The 27,888-nt window shown below is 46.0% G+C and overlaps 1 protein-coding gene across 7 annotated transcripts in view; it reads right to left on the bottom strand.

Annotated features, from left to right (window-relative positions):
• The window catches only part of Dip2a (disco interacting protein 2 homolog A), a 79,037-nt gene extending 52,234 nt beyond the window's left edge, over positions 1-26,803 (bottom strand). For 3 of the 7 annotated variants that reach the window (XM_034524189.2, XM_076916519.1, XM_034524188.2), the window contains exons 1-5: positions 26,606-26,801; positions 10,088-10,159; positions 4,424-4,540; positions 2,772-2,891; positions 1,154-1,381 (exon numbers count right to left, since the gene is read on the bottom strand). In XM_034524189.2, coding sequence (XP_034380080.1) covers positions 1,154-1,381; positions 2,772-2,891; positions 4,424-4,540; positions 10,088-10,159; positions 26,606-26,696 — 628 coding nt within the window. In that variant the 5' untranslated portion in view covers positions 26,697-26,801. Of the gene's footprint in view, positions 1-1,153; positions 1,382-2,771; positions 2,892-4,423; positions 4,541-10,087; positions 10,160-26,605 lie in introns of all 7 variants that reach the window. The other 4 variants (XM_076916520.1, XM_076916522.1, XM_076916523.1 and 1 more) reach the window with 3 other exon arrangements.
• Positions 26,804-27,888: the final 1,085 nt, after the last annotated feature.

A 27,888-nucleotide genomic window follows, 5' to 3' on the forward strand; every position in this document is an offset into this window, starting at 1 on the left:
AGCTGCTCTGTGGGCAAGAAGCACGATGTGGCAGAGTCTCCCCAGGATACACAGTGCAGTGGAAAACAGATGTTCAGCAGATTACAGGAACTATATAGGGACTCAAGAAATAAACAATCAAAGGGCCACACTGACAGGCCCCATGGAGGATGTTGAGACAAACCACAGGCTACGAGGAGAAACCCCGGCCACTCACTCACCCCTAATCCAGCCAGCACGGCAGACAGGAAAAGAACTCAGAAGACAGTCTCAGCACCACCTACTGTGGCTTGCAGAAACCCTTCCTGCCTCACCACGCAGTCCTGATACAGGGCAAGTGCTTACCACCCTAGGTCCAGCGGAATAAAACCAAGGCAGTGACGGCTCTAGTACCAGCACCCTTCCCTGCTAAGCAGTGAGGTCTCAGGCAAGCTGTCCTCGTTCTTTTTTAAAGTCCTGGGACACGGATGTCAGTGGGCTTCACATACAGCTAATCACACAACTACTTACATACTGGGTTTCAAATGGCTCAAGGCGTCTTTCTAAGATTTCTGACATCCAAGAGCTTTATGACTGAGAAGACTCCTGTATCTTTAAGAATGGACTGATATCTACTGACATCTTGTTTTTAGCAAGACTATCTATAGGAAGAAAGTCAGATGGAAGCGATTGCCTTAGCCCCCATATCAGGGCCTGTGCACAAGGTCAGCAGACAGCCCTCACAGCCCCAGGAGAGACACTGACTAGAGAGCCAGGAACAGGATGGCTGGCACAACCACCAGGAAAACAGAAAAGGACCCCAGGACATCAAGAGACCAGCTTGCTGCTGAGGCCTGGGACATGCCCCACCAGTCTGGAACTGCCAGGCCACAGGGTTATAAATGTGCTTCTGTCCCTGAAAGACACATCCCAGATAAGAAAGAGGTGGATCTGGATGGAGACAAAAATTTAGCAACAGAGACATGTTGTTCCACCTAATCTGGGTGCCAAGCTATCTGAGTGTGACCCCATTGTGATCAAATGTGATTATTAAAAGCTAAAAGCCAGCTGATATCTCAGGCAGACAAGGCACCATGTGACATCTGGCTCATGACCTCAGTCACTTGACAGTGGCCCTCTGTCCCGGACAATCCTGACCCTTCCCGGTGGGCGGGGCTGGGCAGCTGTTACTGACCTATGTGGGCGTGGGCCGTGAGGCCTGCAAGCGCAGTGGAGGCACTGGGAGCAGCAGCAGGTCTCCCTCCCGGGTGGGATGAGGTGGAGGATGCAGAGGATGAGGTGGACGAGCCCTGAATGACCCTGTCGAGCCAGGGCTCGATGCCGGAATGGCTCTGGAGCAGAGTGGAGGTGAGTCGCCCAGGTCGCCGTAAAGAGCCCTCATCTTCTGAGGCAGATGACGTGTCTGTGGTTAAAATAACGATGACAAGCATGATGTAGGGATGGTCAAGAGGGGAAAAAGGATCTCCCACTTGTCTCCAGGCCTGAAGTACTGTTCTACTCTGCATGGTAAGTGGGCACCTCGAAAGTCACTTCCGTTTAGAAGGGCACATAAGAAGTCCCACTTCTGGGAAGTGATCCCATGGGTCGCAGGCTCCCCAGAGAGGCCTTGGCCACTGGACGTCACACACGAGGAATGGAAACAGCTTTTGTCCCCTACACCTAAGAAGCCCCAACTGTGATGTGCTCTGTGAGCGTCCAGCACTCACTGCTGTCCGTCCACACGGTCTGGCACCACATCTACAGGTCAGCATCCTAGAGGTGCCCAGCCACAGCCCACGCCCCTTGTCCTAGCCTATGCTTCGTATGTCCTAGCCTGTGCAGGAAAGCCGCCGCCCTGTAGATGCTATGGGAGACTGCGGCCCTGTCTACGTCTGCGTTCACAGGGAACACAGGAGAAGTCACTCTGGAAAGAATTCCTTCTTCAACATAATCGCTTCCGCTCACAAAATTGTTTGCCCCATCAAGTCAGCAGGCCTGCATTTCATTATGGGTTTACAGTTATTAAAACGTTCTCTACTGTGGGCTGGTGCCTATAGCTTTATTAGCAGACACAATAATGAGACAGAAGTTTCTAAAGACCTCCGTCAACCAGAAGCTTTCCTTTAAAGGGAAGAAGCGCCCTACCTACCAAAGCTGCCAGGTCACCCTGCAAATCTTGGAAGTTCCATCTCTACTGTTTTAATAATTCCAAATGCATAAGGTCAAGAGTGATTGTCAACTTTTTTTTTTTTTTTACTCAGTAACAGGAGGGGCAGCTGTGGAGACACGTGGACGTGAAGCCACCAGACGCCAGCACTCACTCTGGTTTAACGGCTACAAAGAAACCTTATCTACACATTTTCATTTCCAGTAATAACATCATCCGTGACAAAACAAGCATTTTAAACGGTCCGGTTGGAGATGGGTCAGACTGGGGACAGGGTGAAGAGACGGAGGCACAACAGATCAAGGGCACAAGGTAGAGTAAATTTAAAATTCAGTTCGAGAACTCTGCACATTCCACTAAGTGCCTGGTTTTGGTTTATGTAAAATCCATACAAAAATCCCACTACAGTACAAGTACAGTATCTACTTAGATTTAAAAAAAAAAAAATACCAAGGATACTATAGATTTGTAGGTAGGGATTACGCACACATGTAAACACTTTTAATTTCTGAATTTCTCAAACCTGTACCACAGGCTAAAAGGATATTCCAATTCAATGAAAATAAAGATGATACCACAGGGCCTATGACATACTGATGTATGTATGTATATGATGTATGTCCTTTCGGACACCATTTATCAATACCTGGAGGCGTGTAGGTTTCCACGGATGAGTGCACGAGGGCGGACCGTCTTTTTGAAGGCATGGGCATCTTCCTCTCTTTGTACTTGGCCAAAGCTGCTTGCACGGCTTCTGTGTGAACATCTGCACAGCAACAACAGCAGCAGTGGGTGTTTTTACTACAGTGGATACAACCTGTTTTCATGTTGCTTTACCCCTGAGCAGGAAAAAACAACAATGCCCTGCCTGCCCACTTACCCCTGTGCCTCAGACTCTCTCTAAAAAGTACTTTGCTTGAGGATTCAGCTTTTGAACTTGATAAATACTTCTAGCTATAAATTAAAAAAAAAAAAAAAAAAGGCTAAGGACTCCCAGAGTCACTGGCCAGCCAGCCTAGCTAAGCAGTAGGTCAATCGGGAGGTTCACAAAGCAAGCAAGCAAGCAAGCAAGCAAGCAAGTTGACATAGTTCGAAGTCAGTGTGAGCATCTGAAGCACCCACTGAGGTTCCCACTGAGGATGTTTCAATGTTCATGGAACATGTGCATCCATTCATTTATCTATTTAAAAAAATAGATAACATCCAACATCCATGCCAGGCCTCCACATACATACAAAGGTATACACACCTGAACACACACGTGTACAGCTCAGTATGTAGAATGCCCAACCCTGGGTACCACATAAACCAGGCATTTTGGTACGTGACCAGACTGTGAGTCCCCAAGAGGACCAGAAGTTAAAGGCTGTACTCTACCACACAGTAAGTTCCAGGCCAGCTTGAGCTACATGACATTGAGAACTTGTCTCAAAATAAAGGGGGAGGGGGACAAGATAGATCGACAAGGGAAGGTACTTATGACCACCAAGCCTGACAACTTGTTTGATCTCTAGAACCTACAAAGGAGAAAAAAAACCAACTCCTGCAAGCTATCTCTGACCTGCACATGTGAACCATGGCATACATGCACCCACACACATAAACAAACACATACATACATACATACATACACATGCGCACATACACACACACACACACTAGACAAGGTTTTATAAGTAAACCTAAATCAAAGTAAATTTTAATAGTATTTAAATATTTGTAAAAAAGCGTTACCAAATAGTGGGAAATTTTAATTAAATTATACTTGTCATATAGGTTGGATGACAGCTATTCCTGAGTTTCCCCAGAGCTTCTGGTGGAGAAGTGGATACAGTCAGCATGCTGTCCTGGTAGGCAGGAGGGCAAGGGTTCTCCAGAGAATAGAGAGATGGCTTAGTCAGTAAGGGGCTCGAACTGCAAACATAGGGACCTAGCACTCTTATTTTAGAGGTCGCTGGACTCACTGGCCAGCCAAGATAGACTGCTTGGCAAGTTCAAAGCTAAAAAGGAAAAAAAGAAAAAGATGGAACCTACAAATGCATAAATACCCACACATGCAAAGGCATGCACACATGCATACACACACATGCACACATACATGCGCGCACACACAAACTCTGCATGCAAGTAATACGTAAGAAAAGTAAGACATCAAAATAAAACAATCTCAGCTGTGCCTAGTGGTGCACACCTTTAATCCCAGCACTCAGGAGGCAGAGACAGGCGAATCAAAGTCAGCTTGGTCTACAACTCAAGCTCCAGGACATCCAGGGCTACACAGAGAAGCCATGAACCTACCTGACCGGAAGCGCTCATCCCTTGAGTTGGTAGCCCGAGACTTCTGTTGTTTAGCTGTAGCTGCCGTCAGCAAGGGCCCAGGAATTCTATTCTCTGTCTGCAGACATGGGTCTACTCCTGAAACACAGTTTTATACCTTGTGTGAACAATCTGCTGTTCCCATTATAAGAAGCCCCACTTAAAACAGTGTGCAATTCTCTTATATGGCCATACAGGTACACGCTGCAGTACTCCTAGCAGGGCTCTTAAAGCACAAAGAGCCTCTGGCTGGGATTAAGTGCCATGAACATAGGTCAGAGCAATATCCATATCTAGACTACCTTCTCCCCATACCACAAGACCTAGTCTAGCCTCTGCTTCATAACTGTAATGATAACTACACCCTCAGGATGTCCTTGGCAACATGGTACATCAGTTTAGGTGTCATGTGTCAGCCACAGCTCTCCAAGAGCTGGTTCCTGCATGCACTAAGGCTGTTCCATAGATCTAAAATGACCTGTATTGCCTGATACTATTATGTCCACAGTGTCATCAAACTCTAAGTGAGAAACAGCCCACCAGCCATTCCTTGGTGGCCCTTAAATACAGGGGAAAAGTGGAGAATAAAACACCAAGAATACTACTGAACAACTTCAGAGCATGGACTGCTCAGAGCCCATCAACCTGGTCTAGATGCAGACTGCTGTGGGCTGTCTTTCAAATCTGGGACCGACAAAGCATGTCACCTACTGTCCACACATCCTCAGCCAGCCAAGGGCTCACAGTGATAGCACACACACCCCAGGATACAGGGCAGTGAGAAATAGCAGGGCAACATAACAGTTACTAAACAAAGCCTCTGGTCTCATTCCAATCCTAATTTGCTAACACCTTCAGCTGAGACTCAGTAAGAGTTAACTTGATATCCTTAACTTTGTTTGAAAATGCCTTGTAAGACCAGCCGGCGGCCATTCCAACCTCACTGGCTCCTCCTGTCCTAACCACAGCCCCAGAACAAGCAGAGTCCATCCTGACATCCTGGGTCAGTGTCTCTTACAGGAACATAGCACTACCTGACCTCTAAGGCTGGTCACATGAAGCAAGCAGCACGTCTCTCTCTCTCTGTTTGACTCATCTTTACCTGTGAAGTTCAATGTGCTAATCCTGGCACCAAAATAGCCTTGTGGGAAAACAGGAGACAGAGGCAGATGAGCCCCCGGCCCAGAAGCCATTGAGGGGACCCTCACAAGCCACCAACTCAGACTCAATCACTTGACTCTCGCTGTATCCACAAGTGCTACTCTCTGAGCTGCTCCAAGCTGCAGCCCAACAGGGCTGTGATGCTGTCTAGCATGGGCGGTTATAGAGCTCTCGACAACGAGAGCAGCTGCTCCAGAAACCTGTGCTTAACTCTTCCAAACCTGATACACGCACACATACACACACACACACACACACACACACACACACACACACACGTGCACATGTACATATACAGATCTATGACAATACTGAACAGTGGCCCTACTGGGTAAAAGAACTACTTCAAAGTTTCACTGAAGAACATTTACTGCCAGGCATTAAGGATTAGGAAGTGGTACATGCACAGTGACGTATAGATACATTCCAAAACATGGGTGCCTTTATCCTTTAGACAGATGTATTATCCAACAAAGACAACAAAAACTGATCTGAAATTACTGCATAGAGGGGAAGATTGTTTGTTTGTTTGTAGACAGTGTCTCATTGTGTGTCCCAAGCTAATCTGGAACTTGCTATGTAGACAACACTGGTTTTGAACTTACAGAACTCACAAAGATCCACCTGCCTCTACCTCCTAAGGAGTAGGATTGAAGGCATTATGTACCACACCAGATTTAAATTTGTTTTAAATTGCATATAAGAGGCATGAAGTGCGTGAGTGCGTGTGTGTGTGTGTGTGTGTGTGTGTGTGTGTGTGTGTGTGTACATGAGTTCAGAAACCTATGGCAGTCAGAAGTTGGCATCGGATCTCCCTGGAGGAAGAGTTAGAGGCGGTTGTGAGCTCCCTGACATGGGTTCTGGAAACTGAAATCCGATCCTCTGCCACAGCTGGACATGCTCTTATTTGCTGAGCCATAGCTCCAGCCCCAAGAAGATATACTCTTAATTGCAGCAGGAATCAAGAGGTAACTTTCCAGGAAGGCTGCAGTGGTTCACATGCCTACAAGCACTGGATGAACCCTCACATGTCTCAGCGTGAGTTTAGAGAAAGTGTGAGGATTCTTCTATCCTACCAGGACAGTTAGCTTTAATTTGCATTTCCGTATCTACTAGTAAATCTGAACATGATTTAGTCTTTATTATCCACTTATGTTTCCTGTTCTTTGAATTTCTTCCACATAAGCAATTTATGTTTCTTCATATTCTTGGGATATTGGATATGCCTTCTAAATATAGTTTCTGATCCCAATATAGTTCCTGTACTTTTCTTGCTACATGTATTAGTGTTTGACAATATATTTTTTTGTTTTAAATGAATGTTTTCTGTTTCAAAATAAAAGTCCTGAAAGGTAAAAGCCACTTGTGATCACATATTCTCAAAAGTTACAATAGCAATAGAACCAAAACTCCCTGCTAACTCCGACATAAGCAGACTCCCACGCACACAGCAATGTCCCTGCACACAAAGATCTTCTCTTCTCCAGTCTTTACCGGTTCAGTTTCCCACCTCATGCTATGAACTGTAACCAACAGAACTGTGGTGTGAGGAGAAAACCGGTACCCTATCCCTCACTAGGAAAGGGCATGGCTAAGATGCGCGGTTGTTCTGGAGAATGGTTGTTAGTGACTTTTGGAAAAACCCGGCTTTGCAGTTTCCTTCCATCCCAATTTTACTGTGGCTTTTATTGTTTGTTTGGCTGTCCTGGAACTTGTTATATGGACCACACTGGCCTCAAACTCAGAGATCCTTCTGGGTGCTGGGGTTAAAGGTGTGCGCCACCACATCCCCAATTTTACTGTTTTTTTTTTTTTTTGAATGAACAAATACTAATATATAACCAACATCTTCAACATTAGTGTCCTGTTATTTATAAATATATGGATTCAGACAGTATAAAGCATGCACAGTTTAAGAAGCATTATGAAAGGGGAGATGTAGCCACTGCATTGTTTAAGAAATAAAGCGTGGGGGCTGGAGAGATGGCTTGGTGGTTATCAGTACTTGCTGTTCTTACAGAGGACTGGAGTTTAGTTTCCAGAGTCCATGTGACATCTCACAACCACCTCTAACTCCAGTTCTGGGAGACATGACACCCACTGGCCTCCATGGGGATGCACATGGTACACAGACACACATACATAAACAAAATGCACACAAAGGAAATGAATATTTTAAAGAAGAAGCAGCAGCAATAATTATTATTTATAAAATACTATTATCATTATTATCATTAATATTATTATTATTTAAGTTTGGGCTAGTAAAGGTGCTTACTATACTATCCTAACAAGTTGAATTTGACCCTCGGCACCCATATAAAAAGCCAGATGTGGTGGCACACATCTGTAATCCCTGCATTCCTCTGGAGATAGGAAGCAAAGCCGGGATAATCGTCCAGAAGCTCTCAGGCCAGCTGCTCTGGAGTGCACAGCACAGCAGAAACTAGAGAGACCCCCCCCCCAACAAAATGGAAGCACAGAGGCAACTCCAAGGGTTTTCCTCTGACGGGTACGTGCAGACCGCACTTGAGCACACGCACACGCACACACACACTTATTAAAGAAAGAAAAGGGAAGCTTTGGGGTGGCTGAAGATGGCACGAGCCGACCCTGTCCAGTTTTGCTTCTCCCCAGGAGTGGTGTGTTCTGTTCTAGAAACCCCTTTCCTTTTCCTTCTTTGTTACAGCATAAGATCTCTGCTGTAGTTTTCACCATTTGATTGCTTATCATCATTGTTACTGCTGTTTCAGACAGGGTTTCACTATATAGCCCTGTCTATAACTCACTATGTAGACGAGACTGTCCTGGAACTCACAGAGATCCCCCTGCCTCTGCCTCCCCAGTGTCTCATGCTGGCCACACCACTTTATGGTATCTTCAAAACCTCATCTCAGGGAGGTCACCACTGATGGTGTCCAGATGCTCGGGTATTTTATGCCTGGGTTCTTCTGAGCAAGGCTGGTTGGAGGTCTTGGTAGTTTAGGGTCATAATGGACATCCTTGTGGCATCAGGTGACACAGATGTATCCACACTCACTCTAACTGGGATGCCAGGTTTTAATCTGTACTTCTCTGACTATCTGAGAAGTTAGGTGGTACCATCATCACCATCGATGGATACTTTCTCCTATGAACATAGGAGAAATACCTATTTAAGTCTTTGCCCATTCTTCTCATCACATTAAGAAATTTGGACTCTTGGTGGTACAGGCTAGCCTCCTAGTACTCAGTTGTCCCCATGCTTCATGCTAGCTCCCTGGCCACTCAGATGCCCATCTGCAGCTGCAGAAAGCCATCAGGCAGAACTGCCTGTGCACTCTGGAGTCACGTCTTATGTCACTTGTGTTGTCACCATCCACCCACAGCCTGCGGCTTCTCCATCTCTTCGAGGTACCTCTTGATTTTACAAAGAGGAGCTATTAAGTTTAATGTATCCCAACTTGTGCATCTTTTCTCTTATGGCTGCTGTTATACCAGCAGCACCTCCAGCAACTAAGAAAGCCTTCCTACCTTGAGATGGCGACACTCCTCCGATCTTCCAAAGGCTCTACAGTCCCTGCCTCTCGCCCTTGGACCTAACATACCTGAAGCTAACTTTGGTGTCTCATTTCATGTATTTTACATAGGTACTGATCTATGCCAACACCCTAGCCACATGCTATCTCTTCTAAACCAAGGCCATACGTGTGTGTGTGTGTGTGTGTGTGTGTGTGTGTGTGTGTGGGCCAGCCTTTCTGTCCCACTAGCATCTGGCCATCATCCCACTAGCATCTGGGCCAGCCTTTCTGTCCCACTAGCCACTTGTCCTTGCAGAGTAACCTATTCTCAGAGATGATGGCCTTAGAATAACTCACTCTTTTTTAGATTTCTTCGTTTTAATGATGTAAATCATTTACATAATAATTCTTAATAACTAGCCAGACAACTCCTCCCAGCATGCTTTGGATCTCTTGACCTTTTGTACTTACGACATACAGTTTAGAATTAGGTCACAAAGTTCTGTTAAAAATATCCAAAATAATGAATGTGCCAAATCTACAAATTAATGTGCAAAGAATCCAAAAAGTTATACTGTGTCCTTGCCTACTAGGGAACTATATCGGGCAGCACTGTGACCATAGAAATAGAATAAGTCCTATTTGGGAGTGAGATCTGTCTCAAGCCAAAGCTGTAAACTATAATTCATGCCTTTGGATTTCATTACCTAAAAACAGACATACTATTCAGCCCTAAGTAAAATATGGAACATCTACCAATTTTTAAAATCCAAAATCAGTTCTTACTTATTATCTTATTATTGTCAATTCTCTGCTTGTAGTGTTGGGGACTGGCCCCAAGACCTATCCCAGCTAGGCAAGTGCTCTACCGCTAAGCCACCCCCATACCCCCGCACCCCTGCACCCCCACACCCTCGCACCTGCACCCCCGCACCCTCGCACCCCCGCACCCCAGTGCCAAGCTCTACAAGACAGTGTTTGTTACCTTGAGTGAGGGGGATGTAGCGAGCCAGCAGCTTCGCCCTCTTCTTCTCATACCCTTTCTGAGTGATGTCACCTGCAACAGGGGCAAAAGAGAACGCCATCACTTGTAAGGTTGCGAAAACATTCGTGTATACGTGGGAGGGTGCATGCACACATGGACACATGGAGGTCAGAGGTCAATCTTAGGGGCTTGTAACCATTTACCTTGTTTTGTGAGAGGGGTCTGTCTCTTAGCCTGAAGCTAACCAAGGCTAGGTGGGTTGACTGGCCAGTAAGCCCCAGGAGCCCCAGGAATATTTTCTTCCCAGCCTCCCAGCACTGGGTTCTAAGCATGTACCACCACACCTGTCTTTTTAATGTGGGTTCTGGGGATCAAATTCAATAACTTACGTTTGTGCTGCAAGCATTTTACCAACTAAGCTGTCTCTCTAGTCAGTTTCAAGATTCTTAATGGGAAAAAAATGAGAATTGTGGGGTGGGAAAATGGCTCAATGAGTAAAAGGTTTGGTGAGCGACGCCAAGAACCTAAATTTGGATCCCCAGAACCCACACAACGCTCAATGTGGTAGTGTGCTCCTCTAATTCCAGCGCTCCTATGATGACATGGGAATCCGAGACAGGATGGATGGTCCCTGAAGCTCACAGGCTAGCCAGTCTGGAGCACGCAGCAGCAAGCAAGAAGGGACCCTGTCTCAAGGAACACACATGAGGTCTGACACCTGGGAACGACCTCAGACCTCGAAATGCCTCGGACATGCCACCTTGTCCCACTCCCTGACACACGCGGATTTTTAAGATTTCTAATCTAAAAACTACACATTGATGCCTTTCGGGAGAGTTACTAGGTACGGAAGCTGGGATGAACCCAGCAAGGAAGGCAGCAGAAGGAGCAGACGACTGAAGTGTAGCAGTGTAGGCAGATCTCACATACAAGTCACTGAGTGAAGGAAGCCTGGGTCAAAGGCTGTATACCATATGTACATTAGTCTATATAATGACACTCTAGAGGAGACAAAATCACAGAACCAAAATAGACAATGGTGGCCAGCAGGGCAGGAGGGAGGGGACTGTCAGAGGGGAGAAGGAGTCTGGGATGGTGTAAGACTTGCATGACTCAAATCTAGCAGGAATTACACAACTGTATTCACCAGTAAGGAGCTTACAGAACTCTATACTGGGAAACAGAATCTTACTATATGTAAGTAATACTTTAATTAAAACAAAAACAAAAACGGCGATCAACATCTCTTAGAAACTTGTCAAAATGTAGAGTCCAAGGCTGGAGAGACAGCTAAGCAGTTACTAAGTGTGTCCTGCTCTTCCAGAGAATCTGAGTTTGGTCCCCAGAAACCATATATGTGACACAGCTCAGAACTAATTGCAAGTCCTGCTCTAGAGCATCCAATACCATCTTCTGGCCTCTGCGGGCACGCACTTGTAGTACACACACAAACAAATACACACGAATCTTTATTAAATCTTACAGAAGGTTCTTAGGTCACACCTCAGATCAGCAGAATCAATATCTATATTTGTAAGACCCTTAAATGATACAGATGTAGGCTGAAGTATCAGAAACAACAGTAAAAGGGACCCAGAGGCTCAGCCTCCACAGCTATAGTGCCCTAGACGAGGACTCGGGAAAAGGCCTGCGGTCCCAGTATGTATATAAATATATATTATCATATATAGAAGCTAAACACAAGCTAAATGCACTTGTCAATGAAACAGAAAACACACTTCACATTTTCTACCTGGTCCAGGTCTCCATGTGCTACCTGGTTCCTACACAAGACTGGGAGTGCTGTTAGTGTTTCAATGTTCTCACAAAGGCCTTAGACCACGAGTGTGTGCTACAACACGTTTTATTCCTCGCTTCCAGTACAAATGTGTTTTCATACAGTTCTCAGTGCCACCATTTTTTCTTCCTTCCTTTCTTCCTTCCTTTCTTTCTTTTTTCCTTTCTCTCTTTTTTTTTTTCATTTTTGATGTTATCTAAGCCCTCTTCCTTCATCTTGCACATTCTTCCAAACAAAAAAGTAGAAGGCTGCAGAGTATCAGAAAATACTGCTGTCGAGCGTGCAGCCAGGTATTTCCTTTAGGAGAAGCCATCTGGACTAGGGTTTGTAGGTGTGGGAACAGACCCTTTGGAGCGTCTGACACTTAGATTAAGCCTCACAAATGTCCTGAGTGTACGTGAATCCACAGCCAGGGAAAGGTCTGTGAGACAGATAGGCAGTTGCTGGAGCATGAGCTGGTCTACCGCAGAGCCTTCCCACAGTCTGCCCTTTGTCTAGAGCCTGCTGGGTAACAGACCGTGGAAACAGGCAGGCCTATCCTTCACCATCTCACGGTCCTCACGGGGTTCTGCCCCAGCCCTCACAAGCAGCTGTTCTGTAGCGTTTAGTGTGTCCATAATAGAGTATCTCCTGCCATGTGTATATGTGTGTGTGTACATGTGTGTGTACGTGGGTATGTGGGTATGCATGTGTGTTTGTGTATATGTGTGTGCATGTGTGTATGTGTGCATGTGTGTGTGTATATGTGTATGTATGTGTGTATATGAGTATATGTGTGTATGTGGGTATATGTGTTTGTGTATATGTGTGTATGTGTGATATATGTATGTATGTATCTATGTGTATCAGTGTGATATGTGTGTGTGTGTGTGTGTGCTGCTTTGTGTCTACATGTTTTCACTTGACCTGAATTGGCATTATCCTACATATAAATCTGTTCCTCCTTTTGTTGTTGGGTTTTTCCCCATTAAATGCTCCATTTTTAACACCAATCCGTCTTCAACAACGAGCAAATCTGATTCTCTGCCCTACCTCAGGATACTAGGAGAGGCAGCGCGTTCCACTCACTGGCCCTAAACAGACACACACGATGATCTTCTGGAAGGGCACTATCATCTCACTGGATTCCCAGGCCCCAGTCCTCTTCACTATCACCACTGCAGCACGCAGAGGGTCACGAGGACTACTCTCACTAGGTTCAAGATAATACTGCACGATTTCACTTATTAAGGCTGCAACTGGTGCACAAGGCTAAAGCATAAATACTTCAGAACATCATATAGTAATACTATATTTACTCTAGAATATATTCAAGTGTGATGAATTTATATCAAAATTTTTAAAAAAAATTGAGGCAGGGTTTCACTGTGCAGCCCTGGAACTCACTAAGAAGACCAGGTTGGCCTTCAGCCATGTGTCTCTGCCTCCGCATGCATATACCACCATGCCCAGCCATCGTCCTGTCTTACGTTCTACAATGGTGAAGGCACCGAAGGACACTGAGATATTAAACATGTCAGGTGCCTGTTTGATGCTCACCATAAGATAAAAGCAATCTCATTTTATTAACTGAGACATAGGCAGCCACAGATGGATGGTCTCATGTTACAGTGGTATGCATCTCATGAACACATTTAAGTTACATGAATCCTGACTCAAAGCTGCATTTAATACAGAGACTTTCAGCACCATACCTTACCCTGGGCTTTAAGCACAGTAACTTTCAACAGGATACTGTAAATGGAAATGACAAATGGCCGATCACTGGCACGGGAAAAGATCAAACTGCAAAATTTGAGGTCTCATTACCACTGAACATGTATCACTTTTAAACCAACCTAAAGCTCAAAGATGTTGAGTGAAACGATTATGTCAGTGGTCATGTGTGTTCTCTGTTCATATGTAACCAGCTGCCATTGTTTTCGTGTGCCCAACATGATGGACATTGGTCCCATGCACACACCGCATAGGGAACAGCCACATGGGGCAGGTAGATTCCCATAATCGAATCCTGGCACTGAGCTGGTACGCCATTGAAGAGGGGACTCAAATGCAAGCTTTCTAAACCCAAGACCAAGTCTTTCATGGGAACAATAAAACACAAACAAAGAGACAAACAACAGAACCTTGTTCCCACTCACTACAGAACTGGTGAGGCCCTGATGGGAATGCAGAGAGAGCTGTTTACGCCTGGACATCCAGGCATCTGTGGGCTCTGGAAAGACTTGTGGCTACCCCTGGACAGACTTCTCTGGCGGTTGCAGGGCAGGAGGCTGCTCTTCAGGCTTCCAGGGAGGTATGCCATGAAGCTGTGGCTGATCGCTGCTGCTTCAGAAACAGACTTAGGAGTCCAGAGCCCACTCAACAAATTATGTCTAAACACTTATTGCCAAAAGCATCAAATTAGTCGACAAAGGTAGGGAGTAAATGCTGTGGGTGATAGCCAATAACTGTCTACTGCCTACCTGTCCATCAGAAAAATACCCTGCCATGCATCTTTACTACAGACTCCGTTGGCTGTGCAAACATCCTGGTACCTGACATGCCGAGGATGGATAGCACATGATTCATGAACTCCTACCAAATAAAAGAGTAAGCCAAACAACAATATAGGATGATCTTGCTCTGATAAAAGGTACACACACACACACACACACACTCATGTCAATGTGAATCATCTGCATGTATAGAATATATTGCAGGGAGGAAGAACACACCATAATCCTGCTTCTCTGGCTTCAGGTAAGGTGTCAGACAGATTTCTATTTTCATCTCACACACTTCTGAACATACTCTTTCGCATAATAACCACATGCCCTTTAGCATGTGGGAATGTGTGGAAGAGGCTCTGGCAATACTTTGGCTACAGATGTTAGTGAAGAAAACCAGATAAATTCTGTGTGTTACTTCTGAAACTTATGAACCTAAAACTATTTCAAAATAAAAAGTTTAAAAATATTTGCAGAAAACCGTGTAGAATTAGCGTTATTTCTTTTTAAAATTTACTTTGGTTTTATGTGCACAAATGTTTGCCTGTGTGTATACATGTGTGCCATGCATATGTTTGATGCCCGCAGAGGAGGGCACTGTACTCCCTGAAACTAGAGGCACGGACATATGTGAGCCACCATGTGGGTGCAGAGAATCAAACTCAGGTCCTCTGCAAGAACAGCAAGCGCTCTTCACCACCAAGCCATCCCTTCAGCCCCATGTTCCTTATTTAATATGTGTTTGTATGTACACACACACACACACACACACACACACACACACTTACGGAGGCATGACAGCAATACCTTATTGTCTGGAAGATTTATTTTCCAGGAGATACTTAAATTATAAATAAAATCTCTTTAATAGCTATGGGACAAGTCAAGTTAACTGCTTCATTTCACTGAGTCCGAGTGTTTATTGGTTAACCCGAAATTGATTCTTTTTACCTGAGCTATTGAACACAGACAGCATACTCAGTCTCATATATATCATATATATATGATATTTCACCAAAGAAAGGACCCATTTTCAAAAAAGTGCATCTTTGTGACACTAAAAATATTAACCAGAAAGAGAAAACAACCACGGTTGCAGGTGTTTCAGATTGTGGGACGGGCCCAGCGGCCTGACAGCTGTTTCCAAACACAAGGTTCTAAATATAAAGACAGAAAACACAAAAACAGAAGCCACCGTTCAGCACACTTTATCAGCACACTTTAAGTTCTTTACACTCAACACTAAAAAGTGAATATCAGATACGCTTCTTAAGTGTTTGCAGGTCTATCCCATCCGTTCTTAATTCAAGGCAGACGTCGTACATGTTAAGCTTAATAGTTCTCTTCTTTTATCTCCAAGTTTTTAAAGACATGGGAAGATGTATTCGCTAACCTGAATATTCACGCAGGAGACTTCCACTTAGTAACGGGCAGAAGTGCGGGGCCCTAAAAGACTGCTCTGCCCCGCCCCATTCAAACAATTGGGAAAACTGGATTCTTAAAAGTTTTTTTTTTGTTTTTTTGTTTTTTTGTTTTTTTGTTTTTTTTTTTTTTTTAATCTGAAGATATTACGGAAGAGTAGAACCAGAGGTTAATTTTCTGCTGTAAGAGTCCGCCAAAGAAGTAAAAAGCAGGTCACTGGGCTAGGCAGAGCTGTAACAGACACACAGAGCACTCTGAGCTCACCAAAGCAAAGGAGCCCTGGGAGGCACACAGGCCATCTGCTGAGTAACTATACTTCAGATACAATGGGAAACAGAGGATCCTCGCCAGAAAATGGTTCAGTGGGTAAAAGCACTTACCACCAAACCTGGTGACTTGAGTTGGATCCCTGGAAGTCACGTGGTGGAAGAAACAAACAGGCTTTTACAAGTTGCCCCCTGAGCTCCATATGCACGCATTCCATGACACAGATGCATATACATACAAGCATGCACACACACATACAGAGAGAGAGAGAGAGAGAGAGAGAGACAGAGACAGAGACAGAGAGACAGAGACAGAAATAAGGTTTTGGGTTTTTTTTTGGAAAAAAAAATAAGGGCACTTTCATGTGTCTGATGCCAGCTTTAACTCACATTACCATGGGCAGACAATGAGATCTTGGCCCACATGCCAAGGCTATAAAGAAAACATGACATTAACTAGAAGCAAAATTTACACCAACAAATACAATGTCTAGCATTTGATTAGAAATTATTCCACATATAGAGCAGGATGAAACTACAGCTTAAAACCATGAAACTGAAATATAACATGATTCGCATATTTTATGAGTTAATTAAAAAGCAAGATGGTAAATTTATATAGCTAAAACCTAGAATTGAAAGACACCATCTTAAAATCCAAGAATAAATTTAATAATGGATGTATGTAAAACCATACATCAAAAATATTGTGAAGATAAATTAAAGATGACCAGGGAGATATATGCATCAAAACTGCAGAGATGAACAAGGCCTTTAACACCAGCTATTTGAGAAGCTACGGTGACCACAAGTTCAATGCCTGCCTAAGCTACACAGTGAGTTCAAGGCTAACCACTCTGAGTGGACTGTGGGAAGAAAACATTGTGGGAAATTCACAGCCCATCTTCTATCTGTCTTGGGATGCACCCAGGAAGCTAAATGCTGTAGTGTGTACCTGTAAGACCCAGATACATTGAGAGATGAAGCCCTGTCCTGAGGAGAGGTGGAATCACCACACACATAGCTACTGCTCACTGAGGATACACTACAGAAGAGGGGGGCCAGGCAAGGAGCACAGGGTGACTCTGCCCCCTCATGCTGTTTCCATGAGGACACCTCACCTGGCAAAGGCTCCTCTCTCCAGCAGATTAGCACCCTGCCCTTGAATCTCCTTTCAAACTCTGAGACCTAGGTGCATGTCCACCTCTCTTGATAGGACTGAAGTTTGACCTTCAGGATAAAGAGAACCTAACAGACAACAGAAACCCTCAGAGTGCACAGCCTGCTCCACCACCAGGGCTGACGGCCTGGCCTGCACAGATGACAGGCTTCTCCCTCAAGAGAGAAGCCCCTGAAACAACACACTCCTTTCCCTCTGTCAGCAAGGCCCGAATCTGAGACACCAAGGCCTTCTACGGGCCTGACCAACACCATCAGAAGAACATGTCAACTCTCTTCCAAGTCTAACTGCTGCCCTGTGGGGAAGATAAACATGGGTGCTTGCTCCTGAAGACAAGGGAGGGTGCTCCCCGTCACACAGGAAGACTTGGCAAGCTGAAGATAGCAAGCCAGTTCCTCGGTTCTTCTAGTCACTCCAGTAGCAAGCTTTGTCACTAGCATGTGGGAGCCAGACTAGGTAGGTCCAAACACCTTCAAAACGACCAACCACAGGCAACCGTATGTGAGGATGGCAATTCCTAACCTTACTGACACATCACACACAAAGGACATTCAACTAACATACTGGGTATGGTAACAGACGTGCGCTCAAAACAGCAAAGCCATCCAGTTGTGTTGGTCACCCATATTAATTGAACCCCAACTCTCAGCCTCTTCCTGCTCGGCCAGTCTCATCACGGGGGCAGGGTTTCTACACAAGCACATACTAGAAAATTTAACTCTCCTCCTCTTAAAGGAAATGCCAGTCCTGACGGGGTTAGAGGGGCTATGGATGAGCCTTCAGCCCCTTCCGTCTTCCTATGATCCATGAACAGGATCCTCCTGTGACAGGCTGTCACCTCCATGGACTTCCCTTCTGCAGTGCCCTAAAGGAAACTTTCCCTGTTATACTGTCCCTCCTCCTAAAATCCTATTCAGCCTCAAGGAAGCCTGGTCCTGAACAAACACACTCAGTCTCACCCCACCACCCCTGTCAGCTCTCAACACTGACCATGACCTCAAACCCCATTCGCTTTTATTAATATTACTATTATTATTAATAATAATTAACATTATTATTAATAAGTCAGGGACATCCATGTCACAGCCAATCCTTCAGTACATCCTTGGTGGCAACAATGAACAGAGCACCCATCTGTGGCTCAAACCTCACTGTAGAGCTCAGACTGGCACATTCTAATTCACAGCACTTCCCCGGGGCCTCTGTCGAGGCAGGTTCTTTCTTGAGAATTTCAATGTCTTCACATGCCTCTCCCCTCAAATTCTGCCGTCTGCGACTCTCTCTGCCTAGTGATTACACACCAGCACTGCAAGCCCAAAGCCTTCATTTCTCTCTCTCTCTCTCTCTCTCTCTCTCTCTCTCTCTCTCTCTCTCTCTCTCTCTCTCTCTCTCTCTCTCTCTCTCACCCTGAGCCCTCGACCTCACCGTCAGAAGTCACTGGAGGTCCTTTCCGACTCTTCTGCAGCCTCTGATCCATCTAAGCAGCCTTTCTGGAAACACGGCTTCCCGGCTGGTTTTTCTCGTTTTACTTTTGGAAATGAAGCTGGGTGTGGGTGGCACACACCTTTAATCCCAGAGGCAGAGGCAGGTCAATCTCTCTGAATTGGAAGGCAGTCTTTCCCATACAGTGCATTTCAGGCCAGCCAAGGGCTACGTAGTGAGACTTTGTCTAAAGCGGGTGGGTGTGCACTGTTCAACAGCTGTCACTGAATTTCAGACCTAAGACTCGGTTTTAAAGGTTTTCCTTTATTCCTGACAATCATACATACATACACACAATGAAGTATAATCATTTCTGCCCCCACCCCCCACTCCAACTTTATGTCTTTTTTTTTTTAAATGACCCACTAAGTCCAGTCCCTGCTGCCTCAATGTGCATCGGTGTGCAGTCATCAGCTGGGTCACGGCAAGAATCCAACAGTTTGCATCTTCAAAAGCAATGGTTCTCCCCAGAAACTGCCAACTGCCATCAGCCTTTCAGTAGGGGCATGTGCCCTAGAGATCACCCACCCCATCTGGCCTACTCTTCTACAGGGCTTGTGCAAGAGTCTCCTGTGTGTACAGCCATGACCAGAAGACAGCGCTGCAAAGCACTTCTGTCTTTTGGTTCCTATATTCTTTCTGCCTCCTCAAGCCTTATGAGAAAAGAGGAGGAAGAGAGGTAGAGATACAGATGACCTATTTAAGGCTGAGCAACTCAGTCTTTTAGTCTCAAGACTATGACCAGTTATGTGTCTCTCCACTGACTGCCACCCACTGCAAAAAGAAGTATCTCTGACCAGCTAAGAGCAATGGATCTATGGCTATAAACATAAATATTTAAGGGGCACAACCATTTAGCAATTAGCAATAGTAGGATCTACCCTAGGACCTGTGACCTCATCAGCCTTGGGCTTTTGATCAGGACTGTGGAACCAAGGAAGAAACTCCCTCTTGTGGAGAACACTTCAGTCCAATTGTTATCCTATACGAGGCCATCACACCCAACAGCCATATCTTGACTGGCCAGTTGGTCCTGCAGGGTCCAGCACTGGGTAAGTCCACTGATGTCTTTTCCCCCTCAGTAGTCTGCATAGAACCTTCTGGAACTGTGAAAGCTAGCCAGTAGGGAGAAAGTTTCCTAGTCAGCTTGAAATTGGCTTCTCTATGTCCTACAACCAAAACATAGTGTCTTCAGCAACGTAGTCTTACTGTGTAGTTACAGTGGGTGACCAAAGACAATGGAAATAACCTATGTCGCCTCGGAGAGCTCTGCGACCTTCTCCATCAGTAACTTGTAGGAAGGTTTCCCATGCCTTACACCGTGATTTTCCTTTAATAATCCATGTCTTCCAGGAGTAACAGTGTCCATCCGCCCACGCAGGCCAACTCTATCCAAACCTTTTGTAAAGCTGTATTTGAAATTAGCTTACTAATGGGCTTCCGGGAGCATTTCCATGGGTCCTTAGTTTTGCTTAGCCCACTGACTACTGCCCCTCTCCTCTGTCCACCCACCCTGATCCCCGCGTAATCTTTTCACCGCAGTATCCCCTCCTCCCCTTCCAATTCATGTATCCCAACTCCAAATATTTTTGAATTAGGTTGTTAGATCGTAGCCTTCCACATGGGCTTTTGGTACACACTTCCTTTCGGCTCCCTGGATCCCCCATACTCCTGGGCTCATCCTTGCCTTTTCACTCCCAGAATTCCATCTCTCCACTTTCTTTCTAACTATAACCCACTGGCCTCTCTTTCTTAAGGCGTACCTTCTCCAGAAAGGGCTGCTTTCTACTCTCCTGGCTTCTGGTTGTGCACCAGGTTAAAGAGAGATCTGAGGCTAAGCTCTGCATATGAGAGAGAACACATGGCCTTTGTCTTCCTGGACCTCAGCTGGCTCTGTGTAACCTTTCCCCCAGTCTTCATCCACTTATCTGCAAATTGGGTTACTTTACTTTTCCTTACAGCTGAGTAGTTTTGTGTTGTGCATATTATACAATTTTTTCCCTATCCACTTACCTGGTTGTGGACATTTAAGTTGGTTCCCTTTCCTAACTGTTGTAAATACAGCAAGGGAGGACATGGATGAGCAGGTATCTCTGTAGAAGGCATAAAACCTACTGGGTGCATGCTCAAGACTGGTATAGCTGGGTTATATTCTCCTCCCCTCCCCTCCCTCCCCCCTACCCCTCCCCTCCAGAAACCTCTATACTGATTTCCACATACACATTGGCATTTGCTGTTATTTATGTTCTTGATGATGACCATCTGACCGGGGTAACGTAGAATTTTAAGCAGGGTTTTATTAGTATTCAATAATTTGTTTTTTTATTATTATTATTATTATTATTATTATTATTATTATTATTATTTTACTTATTTACTTTATATCCCACTCACTACCCCCTCCCACAACTCTTCCCCCCATCCTCCCTTTTCCTCAGAGTGAGTGGGTGGTCCCCTCCCCCCAGTACATCAAATCTCTGTGGGGCTCGGTGCACCCTCTCCCACTGAGGCCAGACAATTAACATTTCCCTCATGGCTAAGAATGCAAACACTTTTAAGCACTACCTAGCCATTTGCCTCTCTTCTTTTCTGAGAATTTCTGTTCAGTTCCTTGGCCCGTCTTTTTAAACCAGGTTGTTTATATTTTTAATGTTTAGCTTTTTAGTTCTTCCTACATTCTAGACACGAGCCCTCTGTCGAGGGACCAGCTAGCTGGCAATGGTTTCCCTCATTCTGTGGCTGCCTCTTCTGCCACCTCCGCTGCCTTCGCTGTGCTTTACGAGGTCCCGTTTGTTGACTGCTGGTCTTTTTCTGTGCCTGTAAGTGGTTGTTTATTTATTAGGGCTGCATTGTGGTTGTAGAGTGCCTTTGGTAGGGCGGTCGTTTTCACTATATCAATTCTTCCAATCCATAAGCGTGGACTGTCTCCTTTCATCTCCTAGTGTGTTCTCACCTTTCTTTGGCATCTCCAGTTTTTCACTGTAGACCTCTCCTTCGCTGGCCAGCTTTTTCCTAGGTCCTTCATCTTGGTGGGGCCACTGCAGATGCGACTGCCTCAGTGACCTCGGTCAGTCATTGGTACTAGAGAAGGCTACTGATTTCGGTATGTCGACTTCGTGCCCTGCCACTTTGATGAGCGTCTTTATAAGCTCTTAAGGGTTTCTCGGTGGAGTGTTTTGGGGTCTCCTATCTATAGAGTCATATCTTCTGAAAAAGGGAGTGTGTTAGCATCTTCTTTTCCTACTTGCATCCTTGCTCTCCGCTCCCCTTATTAAACTGTCCTAGCTAGACACCAAGCACTATATTGAGTAGTAAGTGGCGAGACGAGTGGTGGAGGTCCCTTACCTGTACCTTATAGGAACACTTTGAGTATGATGCTTGCTATAGGTTTGTCGTAAACCAACTTCATTATACTGAGGTATAAACCCCCCATCCCTAGACTCTCTGGGACTTTTATCAGGAAGGGTAGACGGATTTTTACAGTTTTCCTTTACAACTAGAGATGGTCACGTGATATCTATCTCTTAGTCCATTAATGTATCGAATTACATTTATTGATTAATGTACACTGAGCTGTCTCTACAGTGCCAGGATGAAGCCAATTTAGTCACGACAGGCGGCCTTTCCCATGTGATGCTGAATTTCGTTTCTGAGAACTTTATTGAGGATTCTGTGTCTTTCTTCGCCGGGGGAGGTACGTCTGAGATTTTTCTTGTTCGTGCAATGGCTCTATGTGGTTTTCGGTGTCAAGGTCATACTGACTTGGTCGGAGTTCGGAACCCCCCTCTCCTCTTCTGCCTCACGGAACACCTTGAGTAGCACTGGAATCAGCTAGTTCTGGTAGAGCTCTGCGGTGAATCCACCCGGCCTTGGGCTTTTTCAGTTGGGAGGCCACTTCACCCTCCCTGCTTGTTATACAGCTGCTCACTGTACGGTTCCTTTACCCGGTTCCTCTCCTGACCACGGCCGGTAACCAGCCCACCTACTTAGGATGCCCTTCTTGTCACCCAAGCCGTCCACTGCCATTTTAAGGCAACCTTCCATAGTCCCTCCCTCTCTCTACCAAATAAGAGAAGGCAAAGGGGTAGAACGGGGCACGCCTTTCTTTAGGACAGTGGCTCAAGTGTATATATGATTGTGTGTCCGTGGACGATTCTATTGCTTTTGTTCCACTCTGTTCCTTAGTTTTTTCATCTTAAATTTATCTGTGTGAGTGTCCTGCCTGCACGTATGTTTGTGTACCACACGTGTGCCTCGTGCCCCTAGAGGTCAGAAGAAGGAGAGTGTTAGATTTCCCAAAACTGGAGGTACAGGTGGTTGTAAGCCATTATGTGGGTGCTGGAAACTGGTCCAGGGTCCTCTACAGAGCAACAGGTGCCCCTAACTGTGGCTGGCATGTTGTCCTTTTGCTGTTGTTGCCGCTGCTGTGGCAAATGCCTAAGACAACTTCACGAAGAGTTCCGATTTATTTCAACGTGTTCAAGTTTCACAGGCGAAAGTGCCGGTCAACCAAGCTTGATGATCTGAGTTCAACCCCTAAAGCCCATGGTGGAATGAGAGGACGGGATCCCAAATGTCATCCTCTGAACTCTAAATGCAGACCATGGTATGTGTACATTCAAACCCTACCCCCAACACACACATACAACATTCACAAGCGAACACACAGAGAGCTTTCTCTGAGAGCCAACCCTTATCGGCATGGGGGATGATAAGAATTGTGATAATGTTGGAGGATGAGAGCATGTCTTACGAACAAAGACAGAGAAGTGCTTCTTCTATGTAGTCCCTGCTGACATACGGCTGAGGGGAGACCCGCAGGATTTTCCAGATTGTCCGGGTAACACCAGCTATTCCCTGCTTGTGTGCAGCTGAGGGAGGAACACACCTTTCTAGACCATCCGGGGACCATCAAGCTCAGCACCATTTCCCACGAAGGCAGCAGCTTATCTGCCCTGAGGTCTTCCCATACCCAGCAATGACAAACCCAAGTTTTAAGGAATCCTTCACTCAGACAAATGTGGGTATTATGAAAGTGACACTGTGCTACTCTAAACCAGAAGTTTTTCTCTCTGCCTTGAATATGGGGAAAAGCCCCAGGAAAGAGAGTGCATGCCTTTGAGCCCAGCATTTGAGCAGGGCAGGCAGATCTCTGTCTGGTCTGCAGAGTGAGTTCCAGGACAGCCAGAGGACACAGAAAAACCCTGTCTGAAAGAAAGAAAGAAAGAAAGAAAGAAAGAAAGAAAGAAAGAAAGAAAGAAAAAAGAAAAGAAAAAAGAAAAGAAAAAAGATCCATTTTTACAACCTTTGGTTGAGTAAAATATAAAAATAATAGTAACAAGTGTGTAAACTGTATATGTCTACCCACACATACATGGGATATAGAGGGTTACTAAGTACAGAAAATCTGCATGTTAGAGGCAGGAATACAGAAGGAGACAGAGAGAGACAAATGTTTTCTCCTGTATGTGTGCTCCAGATCTAATTCTCTACATATAAAAATGTGTGTGTCACTGAATGCAGAAGGGGAGCTGTTTGGGGAGAGAAAAGGAAACAGAAGTTGGGGGACAGAAGAGGATAATGGGGTGAATAGAAGCAAAGTATAACACGCATGCACGAAAAGGTCACAATCAAACTATTCTGTAATGCCAAAAAAAAAAAAAAAAAAAAAAAATCAAAGTGAAAGACTACTAAAATACTAGTTTTAGGACTATGACCCATTAGTAACACATTCCTTTCGTCTATAAACCAAGCACCTTGACTGTTTCAAACCACTCACACGAACTGAGTAAACCTTTACAGGAACCTTGAAATGTCAGTAAAACAACGTTCACCTCCTTTTACGGCTGGCCCAGCCCAAGTTCAGACATGTTATAAGTCAGTGACTTGCCAGATGACACTGACGAGATGCCAGCCTCTAGGTGAGTACTCCAAAAGTCTGCCTAAAGCACAGTCTGTATCACTAGGCATCTCTGAGCCCAACATGAAAAGTTTCATCTCAACGATAGTCCCAAGCTCTGGGGTCCAGTGTTAAGGTGTGGAAGTTCTCTGTGAGCAGGGCCAAGGGCGACTCTGCCAAGGTAATCACTTAACCTAGGAGGCAAATTGAAATGTGCCAGTCTAGGAGAGGGCAGGAAACTATGGTTACTGACTCTGGGGTTGCCGGCACACTCTGCAATCTCCTGCTATTAACTCTGAACTGTCTGCCCCCTTTCTCCATGTAAGCTATTTTTTCAGATCCTCGACACGGCACACCCACAACCTTATATCCTTTACTTACATATACCCCCATATATGTCTAAAACAGTATCAGTATAAGTAGATTTAACGGACTCAAGAGGTATTTCTTCAGCCAATATACTCTGGTCCTGCCACAAGTTATAAAGTTTTGTTTGTTTGTTTGTTTGTTTGCTTTGAGGGAATCACTTAATTAACTATAAACTCCTAGCGAGCATTAAAACCTATATAACCCCAAGGAACTGAAATAACAGATATTCTGGAGCCGAAATGAGGAACAATCTGCAAAAGAAACGCATTTGATATGCAAAAGCCAAACTACAACTCCGAGATTTTCCCTGAGGAGCCATATCAAATCCAGTACAATAGACTTTTTTTTTTTTTTTTTTCAGAATCATTCCCAACCACGCCTCCAAAGAGAATCAAGAATTCTCAAAGCGGAGAGCTGGAGCTGGAGAAATGACTCGGTGGTTAAGCTCACTGGCCGTTCTTCCAGAGGACCTGGGTTCAATTCACAGCAACCAACATAAATCTCGTACGCAAGTCTGGCCTTCAGGGACACCAGGCATGCGTATGATATAAGGACAAACATGCAGAGAAAATGCCCATATGCATAAAAAGAAAAAGGAAATTCTCAAAAATTCACTAAATCGACTACAGCAAAGCTTAACGACCTAACTGGGGGTGGGGGTGGGGAGGTGGATTCTAACAAGTTCAAATTGCATTTAAGTCTCAAAAGCAGAGTTAAAACAAGCATAGATGTTTTTCCTCCAGGGTTGGGGAGGGGGGGGTCAGTTTATGGAGAACAGAACTCTTTTCCCAAACACCCCAAGAGGGATAACATCCAAATGGAGGGCACCACTCACCATCTCTGAAGTCCTATTATTTCCCTCTAGTCTGTTTCTAAACAACCACTTATTTGACTTTTTAACTTTTTAAAATCCTCCTGTAGAAAGAGGGCTGATGGGTTGGCCCGGCGGGCACTTGCCCTCTAATCTGACAACCTGAGTTCATTCCCAGAACTCACCAGCTCCATGCAAACTGACCTCTGACCTCCCCACGCAGGCACCGTGACCCTTGCTTGCCCCCCCTCTCATCCCCCAGTGTCAAATAACTTGTATCAAAATTCCATAAAGGAATAAACCTCTTAAGCGTTAACACGTTTTACAATCCGTTTACAGATCAATGCACTTCGGCCTCGTAATCCACAAGGCAGAGTGTTCAATTTTTGCCTCGTTTTATAGATGAGGAAACTGAGGCTCACGAGGCAGTCTGAGGTTCCAGGGGTGGGGCTCGCCTTCTGCATCCCGGGCTTCCTGCCGGCCGACAGGCTGCAAGGCAGACTCTGGAAGCCCGGACCGTGGCCTTGACGCTTCTGAAGCCCAGACCACGGTCGGGCAGCATGAGTGCGCCTAGGCCCACCTCCCAGCCAGTCCCTCCCGGTGTCCTTCGGAGGCCGGGCACCCGCCAGTCTGCAGAAGCTGGCGGGCTCTCCGGCGAGCGGCCCAGGCAGGGATGCCGAGGGAAGGCCAGCGGGGATCCCGCATGAGGGTAGCCCGCAGGTTCCAGGGGGTGACGCTCCCAAAGGTCCCTGGGCGGGGTCTCCGGCGAGGGTCCCTGGCCGGGGGATCCCGCGGCTCTCACCTTCGGACAGCTCCAGCTCCAGCTCCGCCAGGCTCTCGAGCACCTCGGCGGGCAGCGGCGCCGCCTCCAGAGGGCATCCGCGGTCGGCCATGGCCGGTGGCTCAGGCGTTTTTTCCCCCGACCGGGGCCTGCAGACCCGCAGCGGCCGCCCGCAGCCGGCAGCGGGCGGGGCGCGGCCGGGGCTGCTTCGCACGGGCGCGGGCACGAGCGCGGGCGGCTCCGGCTCCGGGAGCGCGCCGGGGACGCGCGTGCGCGGCTGAGGGGGCGGGGCCACGCTCGCGCGGGGCCGCGAGGCCGGCCCCGCCCAGCAACTTTAAAGGCTCGCTTCCATTGGCCAATAAGCCACGTCGGGGAAGCCACGAGCTTTACTGCCCTTGGGGGCGAGACGGGAGCGGCGGTCGGGGAGCTGGACCGAGGCGCCTCGGGATACGAGCGACCCCCACTGTGAGCCGACTTCAATGTCGCCCAGGTGACCCTCCTCAGGATTCCCCAGCCTCTTCTTCCTCAGGAGCCCTGCCGGCACGCTTAACTCGGTCGTCGTTCCTGCTATGGTGTCAGCAAACTCTGGCGTTTTTCCGCCTGCTTTAAAGTGTGTTTGCTTATTGCTTTTCACAATAACCCTGGAAGCACTCTGGTATTGACCAAGAAGGAGCTCCGGCAGTGTCTCAGTCCTTGAGATGACCTTGGGGCATGGAAGCATAGATCTGACACGTTGGGAACCTTGATGGGATTTTTGAAGGAGCTATTCCCAGAGTGTGTGTGTGTGGGGGGGGGCATGTATATACATATATGTGTAAACATACATATACATACATATACACACGCACGTGCACACACTTTTCATTTCTAGTACTCTTAAACCACACTCTCGCCACTATTACCATAATATCATCCAGCCCTCTCTACATACCTTAAAAATCCCAGGTAGGGAAAAAAAAAAAAAAAAAGCCATTTTGGAGGCTTTTAGTGAGCCTAATATTACATCCACAAGAAACAGCATAGGAAGGTGTCCCCAACTGATTTTAAAACATCTGAACTGACTAATCTGGTTATACAGCCAGGATTCGTGGTATGCAAACGAAGGACTCTTTATTTCCTCGGGTCACACAGGCTCATAGCGGAAGCAGTCACAAGTTTTGCATGAAAACTGGTCAACAGTTTTCGCATTTCTCCGATCACTGGTTTCTTCTTAGGAAGTGTTCCCTGTCGTCTTGAATGGAGAGCAGTTGTTGAAAGTTCACTGGGTTGTGAAAAAAGCAACTGGGCTTCGGCCTTTTGAGGCT

Source organism: Arvicanthis niloticus, chromosome 20 (assembly GCF_011762505.2).
Source record: "Arvicanthis niloticus isolate mArvNil1 chromosome 20, mArvNil1.pat.X, whole genome shotgun sequence".
Lineage (NCBI taxonomy): Eukaryota > Metazoa > Chordata > Mammalia > Rodentia > Muridae > Arvicanthis > Arvicanthis niloticus.